This window comes from Microtus ochrogaster, linkage group LG5 (assembly GCF_000317375.1).
Source record: "Microtus ochrogaster isolate Prairie Vole_2 linkage group LG5, MicOch1.0, whole genome shotgun sequence".
NCBI lineage: Eukaryota > Metazoa > Chordata > Mammalia > Rodentia > Cricetidae > Microtus > Microtus ochrogaster.
In genome coordinates, this window is record NC_022031.1 from 11,997,155 (window position 1) to 12,008,029 (window position 10,875).

The 10,875-nt window shown below is 48.6% G+C and overlaps 1 protein-coding gene across 1 annotated transcript in view; it reads left to right on the forward strand.

Moving 5' to 3' along the window:
• The first annotated feature begins 5,126 nt into the window (after nt 1-5,126).
• The window catches only part of Sbspon (somatomedin B and thrombospondin type 1 domain containing), a 32,584-nt gene continuing 26,835 nt past the window's right edge, over nt 5,127-10,875 (forward strand). The window contains exon 1 of the mRNA XM_005361870.2: nt 5,127-5,389. Coding sequence (XP_005361927.1) covers nt 5,176-5,389 — 214 coding nt within the window. The 5' untranslated portion in view covers nt 5,127-5,175. The remainder of the gene's footprint in view (nt 5,390-10,875) is intronic.

The window sequence follows — 10,875 nt, forward strand, 5'->3', positions numbered from 1 at the left end:
GATACCCACAGACCTCAGAAGCTCACTTCCAACTGAAAGGGACTGTCCTCTGACTTGAGGAAAGAAACAGAGACAGCTGGGACACACACCAGACCAATAGGATAGAAAGAGAGAACAAACCTGGCAGGGCGTGCATGTAGTTACAGTACTCAGGAGACAGAGGCAGAAAATGACAAGTTCCAGGCTAGCCTAAGCCACACAGTGACATGCTGTATGAATTAAAAAGCAAGCAAACAACCCCCCCCCCCAAAAAAAAAAGTCTGCAAAGGCTAGGAGCCAGTTAGAAGGCCGAGTAGGTAAGGACACTTTCTATCAAGCCTGACAACTTGAGTTCAATCCTCTGGATCCACGTGGTGGCCAGAGAGAAGAGATGTCACACGTGGCTTGTCTTGCTACCTCCATGCATGTGCCATAAACACGCACAAAATAAACACTTAAAAAGCAAAGGCCAGGGATGTATCTCAGTGGTAGAGAGCTAGGCCCTGCATTTGAGCCCCAGTATGTTAAAAATATTAACTGATTGAGCTGGACGGTGGTGGTGCCTGCATTTAATCTCAGAACTTAGGAGGAAGAGGCAGGGGAACTCTGTGTATCTGAGGCCAGCCTGGTGTACAAAGGGAGTTCCGGGTCAGTCAGAGCTATACACAGAAAAACCCTGTCTCAAACACCCAAACATATATGTTACCCAATTGAGCTCTCCCTAGAATGCCTGCTTCAGCAGCACATGTCCTAAAATCAAAATGAGACAGATCGCTCTGACATGCAAACACAGGAAGCATTTTGTTTTTTCCTGGTGCCGGGGAACATGAGTATCCATGTGAAGAAGAATAAAAATAGATCCAGATCTCTGACCCTGAATAAAAGTTAATTCAATTCAAAATGGACCACAGACCTTTATGTGAGGTTTGCATATGTTAAACTGATAGAGGGAGATGGCGAGCACAAGGAGATGTGGATGCAAGGTGCTCGAAAGGACACCAATAGCTTGGGAGATAATAGGAAGAATCATGTCTGGCATGGCGGTGCCCGCCTGTGATGCCAGCATTTGGTAGGCAAAGGGCTGAGAGGCAACACAAATTTGGAGCTGGCATGACCTCCATACTGAGATCCAGACCTGGCTCCATGGTAAAACTATGTGTTAGAGAAAGTGTGGTGTGTGTGTGTGTGTGTGTGTGTGTGTGTGTGGTCTCCATGATGTTATGAAGCTTCCAAGCCAGGTGTGGTGCCTCATGTCTACTGACCCTGTAGTTGGAGAGTTGGGCAGGAGGGCTGGCATGAGTGTGAGCCCAGGCTGGACTCTACAGTAAGTTCCAGACTAGCCTGGGCTACAATGAAGCACTCTTTTAGAACACAAAGCAAGCAAAACAAAAACTTTAAATTACCAAACCGAACAAAAACCATCATCATCATCATCATCATCATCAACAACAACAACAATACTTCACAGTAAAGGAAACTAGCCAGGAAATGGCTGCCTTCAGAAGGGAAGTCTCTGACAGTTATGTGACTAACATTGATACCGAGAATATACATCATCTCTGAAGCTATGATTTGTGTGCATCATAATTTAATTGGTAATTGATAGTGAGTTGGGTGTCTATTTTTGGTTTTGTATTTGTTTTGTCTTAGGTGATAAAACAAAATGAAACCCCCCGAATCCCACAACTTATGGTTAAAGACATCTGGTACTCAATAAACTATGTTACAGAGCCCCATGAAGTGTTGTGCCCTGACAAATGTCCCGGAACTGCGTCAGCTATCCTACTGACACCCGTCTCAAGAGGTTTCTTTATATCTCTCATAGCACCCTGGCTGCTGTCAATAAAAAGTATTTAGTCAGTTTTCATATGAAAATTCAAACCTTTTATTTTTTTGCCTCAGTGTGTGTGTGTGCGTGTGTGCATATGTGTGTGCAAGCCTGAAGTTGACAGTGAGTGGATTCCCTACCTGCTGAGCCATCTCCTCAAATGCATTCCAGCCTCTTGGGCAATTACTGGTATTTTGATTTCCATATCCCAATTACAGTATTCAGGAAATACTTCCTAATATCACCCAGCTTTATTTTTCCATTACCGTCTTTTCTTCACTCTCCCATCCAACAAGCTGTAAGTTATGAAAGAGCCTTGCAAAGGATAAGTTTGGTTCCTGGCCTGTTAGTCACTAATTAGCCGCATGCCTAATGTGTCTCTCGGTTCTTAGACGGGGGAGATACTTGCTTTCCAGTTAGACAGGATCAAGTGGGACCATGCAGGCGGAGGTCCCTTACGATTCCTGCGGTGTTTGGAAATCTGATAGAGTAGCTAGGGCTCAGTTTCCCTCTGTAATCTTCCCAATCTTGAATAACCCCCAAGGACAACAGACAGGAAGTCTTGAGAGGTGCAGTTGACTACGTCCTGTTCATCCACAGGATGCTCAGGGTGAGGTCTATCCTTCACATGTCTGCACTGCATGGAGAACAAAGCAGGTCGTTTTTATGTCTGACTGCACGCAGTTTCCAGCGAGAAGGTGAGCACCTTAGCTTTAAAGGTCGCTGTCCCCTCACTGTGCCCTGTGGAAGCTGCTGTGTTGGCTGTGGCTTCCCAGAAAAGGCATGTGTTGACTGACGCCTTCAAGGCAGCACCAGCTTGGACTTGATACCGTGAGATTCTTTAAGTGTCATCAGAGACAAGCTCCCTTTCGTTTGCTTTATGTAATGATCATTTAAATACTTGTGGTTTTCTTCCTTTTTCTTTTGAAATTGTAAACTTTGTGCTTTCCTGGGTGCTACACACCAACCAAGCTGCATTTATGTTGTACTCGCCTTTAACCTCCAAGCAGGGCCGGGAGTGGACATTGTCACTAGTAGTTTCTTGGCCCCCACTTTGTGCCCGGTTTACACCTGTCACGGGGTTTCCTGTGTAGGATTCTGTGTGAGATGAACATGCTGAGGTGATGGCGGGACCAAAGTCCGACCGGATTCTTTCTGCATTCAAAGACCATATCTCTAGTGTGAACTCTAAGCTTGTGGAGGCGGGGCACTGCTGCGGAGAGAATCCCAGCCTCGTTCATGAGACAATCAAGAGCTCTGACCCCACGCGACAGCTCCAATCTATGTCTAACCATTTTCCATTCAATTTTTGCTTTTGTCTGTGCATAAGAAAAAAACTGAGTGAAGACGTGGTATTTGGGCAAGGATTTGGACGCTATGCTTTTTGCTTCTCTGTTTTATTTTCTAAGTGTGTGTGCGCTCATGCACATGCTTCCTCTGTGGCCAGAAGAGAGCGTCTCATCCTCTGGCACTGGAGCTGCAGGCAGTTGTCAATCACAAGTTAGTGCTGAGAACCAAACCCAGGTCCTCAGGAAGAACAGCAAGCGCTCTTCCTGGCTCAGCCAGCTCCCAGCTCCACTTTTCAGGGCCTCTTTTCTGTTACCGTTTCATCTCAGTTTTACTCTGGAAAATGAACCAGTGTGTTGTTTGCTTTTTCCACCTTCCTGGCATTATTCCAGATTCTTATGGCATTACAGAAGTATCTGCCCAGAGGCATCCTGTGGAGAAGACAGACAGAATAGAGAAGGCTCAGGATAAATTACACGAATGGGTTGCTACAGAACTGCTAATAAAACCTGCAGCAGGAGGAAAGCAGAAGGTGTAATTTGTTGGCAAGACAATTTAGCCCCAACTATCAAGAACTAAAACCACAAAGGAGTACATATTATTTCTTTAAACTGTAAAAGGAAGGGAGACTTGCCAGAAAGGAAAACAAAAAAGTTTTCCAATGCTGAGAACTTACTTGTACAAACTCACAAAGAAGGATTTTTTTTTTCTTTAGAGTATATTTTCTTTGGACAATCAAAGAAGATTGCATTCTACACTGGTCAAAGTAATCTAAGATTAGGGCTTATCAGATACAGCCCTGACAATGTGGTTTTTTTTTCCATTTCACAGCACGCTTGATTTTTATACTTGGCTGCTAAATTGCTTTCCCACTTTGGTAGCGAAGTTTAAAATGTTTACTTCCAATACTTTTCTCTCCAATAAGGTAAATTCCTCTTTGAGAAGACTGTGTATAAAGAATTAGACTCCGACTTTAATTTGATTCCTTAAGTTCTCAGATGTGAAAAATGTTTCTTTTAAAAACCTGTGCTAATTAAATGATTTAGGATCGCAAAGGAAAGTGGAATTTTCAAAATAAATCTTGATGAATAAAGAATAAAGTATGTAAAATTTAATATATTTAGAGAAAAAGTTGGGGGTGAAGCCAGGTGTAGTGATTCCAGCACTTGGGACGCAGAAGCCAGGTGTAGTGATTCCAGCACTTGGGACGCGGAGGCAAGCGGATCTCCGTGAGTTCAAGGCCAGCCGAATCGACATAGTAATTTCCAAAACAGCCAGAGTTAAATTCGTGGGCAATGTCGCTCGGAGGTAGAGTCTTGTGTTGGACATGGTCTGGATTCCTTCCTCAGCACCGCAAGTACAAGCGAGCAGCACAAACAAATAAAAACGTCCAAAGTTGGACAACAATTTTAGAGTGAAAGTTATTTTAAAAAACATTATTGGTGAGGGTTCCCTTTAGGAAATCGGCTTTAACAGAAAGCAGAGCGGTTTCTACTCCATTTCCTTCATATTCATCTATTTGTCCTTTAAGTGGAGCAAAGTAGCATTTTCCTGGGGGAGAAAAAGCCACTATAAAATGAGCAGAAAGATACTGCTGGCTCCTGTGTGCCCGGCAGAGCCTGCGAGAGTTGGCGAAGCAGTGGTTTGGGAAAAGCCTCCCGACGGCTTTCTATAGCGAGCTGGGACGCCGGGGTGCAGCGGAGCGCCGTTTATCCGACGGCTTTTGGGCGCAAACACGCACTGGCTCCCGCGCCCCGAAAACGTTGGGAGGCAGAGTTTGGAGGCAGGAAAAGGGGCCGAAGGGGCGGGCTGCGCGAGCGAGCACCTGCTCGGCTGCTCTCCGGGCGGTCCGGGGCGGGCTGGGTGCGGCGGGCTGGCGGCCGGGCGGAGAGGCTCGTCCCACCTGGGCTCGAGCGCCACCCGCCCAGAGCCCGCCGGGCGTGCAGCCAGAGCGGCCGAGGGGCGGCGCGGAAGGGCGGAGGGCCGGGGCCGGGGGCGGGGGCTGCGGCGGTCGCAGGGTGTGGAGCGCAGCCCGGAGACTCTGGCTGGGTCGGGTCGCAGGTGTCACCGCAGCTCTGGCCATGAGGACCCTGTGGATGGTGCTGTGCGCGTTGGCACGACTGTGGCCTGGGGCCCTGGCTGGCTGCGCAGAGGCCGGGCGCTGCTGCCCTGGTCGGGACCCAGCCTGCTTCGCCCGCGGCTGGAGGCTGGACAGGGTCTATGGAACGTGCTTCTGCGATCAAGCCTGCCGTCTCACCGGGGACTGCTGCTTCGACTACGACCGGGCGTGTCCAGGTGGGTGGCTGGGCCCGGGGTGGGGCCGCCAACCGTGCGACCCCAGACGTCTGGGAGAGGGCAGGGCGCTGGGCCGCTAGAAGCCGGGAGGGAGTCTTCTGGTTGCTTCTAGTCCAGTCCGGTCTTAGTCTCCCAATCCCAGCTCGACACCTAGGTTTCCCAGTCCTCTTCATTAACATCTCTGAAGCACCCTTCTTGGACGTTTGTGGGCCACCTCTGGGCGTGAATTTTGTGATCAAGAAAGTCACCTGGGGCCTAGAAGGACGGCGCTGACAGCTTTCGAGGGTGTGTCTCTGGGCCAGTCTTCCCTACAGTTAAGTCAAGTTCACACGTCACGTTGGGGGATGGAAAACCGTGATGTGGGCAGGAAGGTGTGACTAGCCCACTTTAGGCTAAGCTTGCTCTTGGGAGAGAGGTGGAGCATAAAGTTCTCAGAGGTCTGCGGTTGTATTTTGCAGTGGGCTCCAACAGGGACCACAGTTGCTTCCCGTGAGGTTTTCTGTGCTCTCCAGAGCTATCCTTAGGCCTCTACCGTGTTGTCATCCAGACCCGAGGCCTTTCCTCATTTAAATTTCCCTTAGCATCTCGGTTCTTTATTCGTTTGTGGGGTTCAGTCAACAGTGCCGCTTTAATTGAATTTTAAGGAAAAGGAAGAAATGGGAAGTGTAATCCTGAAAACCAAACTGAAAGCAACTGTGCTTGCTGCTAATCACATCAGTCCAAAGCCGCACATTGGATAGGATTGGAACTCAGTCCCCTCTCAGGTCCTTCCTCAGCATCTCCTGGGGACAAGGCCGCTCTTGCCTCTTCGCTCAGAGCCTGTAAGCCCCTAGGCAGGTCTGTCACCCAGGCCTGATACTGGAAGAGCAACCCGAAAAACTGGACGATTTACCGACTGGCTAAGAACTAATTACTTACCTTTGAATAGGGATGCTCTTTTTCATTTTTTTTTTCCTGTTCCAGGACATCTTGCCTCAGACTAAAGGAAGCTGAAAAGGTCAATTACTCAGGAAATGTAGTGACTCTGAGTCATGTGTCCCCACCCCTGACAGCACCCTAAAACTGTGCGTCTCAGCTACTTGAATACCTCAGGAACACCTCCTAACCAGGATTTGGTTCTGAAACCACTCTTCCATTATAGAGTTCCTGCAGCCTAGGGAGGGGTTACCTCTCCATTGGTTATGGAGTTCCTGCAGCCTAGGGATGCGGGAAGCACAAAGATGGACCAACAGTGAAGGTGCAATCTCTGCTCCCTAAGAAGTCACCAAGAAGCGTACAAGCAGGCACAGGCAACAGTAGAGCAAGTGCCCTTTTCTCTTCAGAGACCCTTTCCACCACGGGTTGCCCGGCACCGTGAGTGTCCTTTCATAAAGCGCCGGGCTTCACCTGTCCCTTTCACGCTCTGTGTGCTGGCCCTTTCGTATTTTCACTGTTGCTCTTCATGGCTCTGTTTAAGTGAACTAAATCTCCGTAACATCACCGCAGTGGATCTGATCGCTGCGAGGGCACCGCGTGGCTGGTGGGCAGGCAGGGCGCACAGCACTAGCGCGTTGCCGGAAGCCATGAGTCATGTTCTGAAGAAGGAGAGCAGCAGAGGGGTGTGAGAGGCTCCTCACGTTGTTCGGACCTGCGTATGAGGGATGCTATTGTCTCCGAGATTTTCCATTTAATACTTTCTGAGATCCTAGACAGAGAAACTAGGTGAGGGGAGGGGATTATATCTAAAACAGGTAATCTGAAAGGAACACCAGGAGACATGTAGGAAGCCTCATGTCTCTGTTCAGCTGCCTGCCGCCTGCCAGGCCCTGAAGCTAACAGAGTAAACGTGGCAGATTGCAGACACTGCCGGATAGAGAGGTCAGGCACTCCACAGGATGGGGAGTAGAGGGGAGGATAGTGAGAGGAACTTCTTTCTTTGCTTGGAACTTGCTATGTAAACAAGGCTGGCCTCCAATTCTCAGAGATTTGCCTGCCTCTGCCTCCAGAGTGCTGGGTTAAAGGTGTGTGCTATCACACCTGGCTGCGATTGGTTTCTAGGAGACATGGCAGTGCCAGGCTGAAGCACACACACACACACACACCCTCCCACCTTAATCTGACCACAAAGAAATGAAATACCCTTGTTTTGGCCTGGGATGTAGAAATAGTAAAATCAATGATTTTGGACTGGTTATTTATTGGATAAACCCAGGAGAGTAAGTGAATTTATCATCGTGTGAGGAACTCTAAAGCAAGTCACAGAAATTCCATGCTCGGTGGAGGAACTAAAGCCAGAACAGGGAGTGTGATGGAATTTAAAAGCCTATCTGCCAGTCCTGAATGCACTTTCCCAGGTCAACAGAGTGCTTGTAGGCTGAAGAGGAGCTGACTTGACAGTAGTAAGGCTGCCTGCTGGTGCATGCTCTAGTCTGAAGGTTCCTGTGAAAAGCAGAAGGAAATAGAGGCCACTGGAAGCTGGCCACTTGGTGAGACCGAGCCTGCTTCTGCATTTCAGCCAAGGATAAGAGCCAAGGGCAGGGTGGAGCTTAGAAACACAGCCTTCTCAGCCCCGGGCAAGCCAGCTGACTCTAGGTCAGGGCTCTGTGGGCCTGCCTCCACTGGCCGGAGTGAAAACTGCAGCTAGAACTGCCTGTGAGCGCGACTCTGGCAGAATGCCTCTATTCTTATGGGATTTTCCCACCAAATAGTTATTATTTGTTTGTGATTGCCTCCAATCTGAAAAAAACCATAATGCCAGGATTTTGTCCTCAGACTTGAGGAATGTCAGGTTTAACCTTTACCCTGTCTACTGTTCTTATGGTTTTGGAGAATGGATGCCAGTCTCTTGGGGCTCAGCATATCTCATGTGTAAAAGGAAAATGACAAGACCAAAACAGGGGACTGTCAAGTGGTCGCTAGAAGGTGATACCTAGGCAGCCCAGAACTTGGTACCTGGCAGGCTCTTATGGAGCAAGTGTTCTGTCATCAGCCTTTGGCCACAGTGGACATTGCTGCATATTTCAATTAATTAAACATTTAGCACTAGAACTTCAGGAGTACATAGTCTAGTTATTCCTATTTGTTATTATTAAGTCACAAATGTCTACACAGACATGGTGGCAAACACTTAAACCCCAGCACTCAGGAGGCTGAAACAGGAGGGTCAGAGGGTCAGAAGCCCAAGGCCTGCTGGATCTATGGAGTAAATTTGAGACCCACGTGAGTCAATTAGTTCCGAATCACAGTCTCGGGCTGTGACTTGATGGCCGTGTGAGCAGGTCTGGAGTCTGATCACCAGCACTGCAATTTATTTTCCTCTTTTGCAAAAGTCTACCCAAACCCTGGGGGAGAGAAGGCACCCAAAATAAAGTAGATGTGTCACTGTTTATCTTACATACATCTGCTTAAGATCAGAGAAATTCTGAAGGGTGAAATTCATACGGCTCAAGGATGCTGGGGAAAGCACGGCTGCCCTGTGTTACCATTTTACAAATGCCAAAGCTGAGGAATGCAAGGGCTCCCATCACCCCCGATCACACAAATGAGGGTAGAGCAGAGGCCAGAAACACAGGGTTTTCTGACCTCAGGTTACAACCTGCACCTTCTGAGTGGAATTTGTAGTGACTCCATACACATTCCTGAATCCTGCAAGTCCCCGTAGTCTAGAGTCCCAGGTTGCTCAGCTCTCAGAAGCATCTAACCCTTCATAGTCTCCTTGCCCAAGGTTTGCCCTCTCCTTGCTTTGAAGGCCTTCGATCTGACAGTATGTCTGACGTCATAAAACATGTAACCGTGTCTGTATGAGTCAGCATGCTGAGTTCTCCATCCTCGCAACACATTTGGGAAAGTGTCACAAAGAGATGGGATACTGGCTTTTTTTTTTTTTAAATCTAAGTTGAAAGGTTTTGTTTTTCAAAGTTGAAAGGTTTCTTTTTCCTCTTATGTAACAATAAAACCTATTTTAACCCCAGAGATGCTTAGATAAAAGAATTATCTTTATTGGACAGGTAAAGTAAAATAAAAAATATTATTTCACCTATAGAATAACTTGAGTTGCCAAAGAAATTTATGCTGAAATGAATTATTTCAAAAGATAACATTTTGGGGATGGCATGGGTTTAACACCAATAATATATCATAAGTCTCCTACAAAGAAAAAATTAAGTAGAAAACAAAACAGCTTTTTTGCTGGGTGGTGGTGGTACACACCTTTGATCCCAATATTTGGGAAGCAGAAGCAGGCAGATCTCTAGGTAGAGGCCAGCCTGGTCTACAGAGAAAGTTCCAGGACAGACAGGGCTATCCAGAGAAACCCTGCCTTCCACCCCTCCTCCCAAAAAAACAAACAAACAAACAAACCACCACCAACAAAAACAAAAAATAAAACCAACAACAACAACAAAACAACCTCCACTGGGTGTATCTAAAATAGCAGGAGAAGGGACAGACCCAGATGTAAGTCACTGCCTGGAATGACTTAGAAGTCTTGCTTGTCCAGTACCTCTCCCAAGTCACTAACTCAGGTTCCTATGGACTTCGTTCTAAGGCCACAGAAACAGTGGGCTGTATTAGATCCTTCCAGCAACCAGGGAAAAGGCAGAACTATGCTTAGCAGTTATTCACTCACAGGATGGGGCGAAGCTGAGTAGTCCCTGTGTCTCCTGGATCTCCAGGAAGTCCAGGGAACAAACTGCCCCAACTCCAATGGGAAAGGAGGGGACCTTGAGCTTATGACCAGGGGCTCACAACCAACCAAGAAGAAGGATGACTCAGATCCTGAGAACAGAGAAAGCTGAAGCTTCTTGACCAGAGTCAGCACAGCCTGAGGGGCAGCAGGAGGGGCAGCCCAAGGGGCAGCCTGGAGCTAGCAGTGGTGGCCTAGAGTCAAGGAGGGGGATGTAGGTAACACCCAGGTGACATTTACCCTAGATCAGCACCCCCCCCACACACACACTCCTACCCCTGGGTCAGCACCCCCCACACACACTCTGACCCCTGGTCAGCACCCTCCCACTCCTACCCCTGGGTCAGCACACACACACACACACACACACACACACACACACTCCTACCCCTGGGTCAGCACCCATACACACACACACACACACACTCTGACCCCTGGGTCAGCACCCATACACACACTCCTACCCCTGGGTCAGCACCCCCCCACTCCTACCCCTGGGTCAGCACCCATACACACACTCCTACCCCTGGGTCAGCACCCATACACACACTCCTACCCCTGGGTCAACACCCCACAACTCCTACCCCTGGGTCAGCACCCCCCCCACATACTCCTACCCCTGGGTCAGCATCCCCCCACACACACACTCTGACCCCTGGTCAGCACCCTCCCACTCCTACCTCTGGGTCAGCACCCCACACACACTCTGACCCCTGGGTCAGCACTCATACACACACACTCCTACCCCGGGTCAGCACCCTCCACATACTCCTACCCCTGGGTCAGCACCCCTCCACGTACTCCTACCCCTGGGTCAGCACCC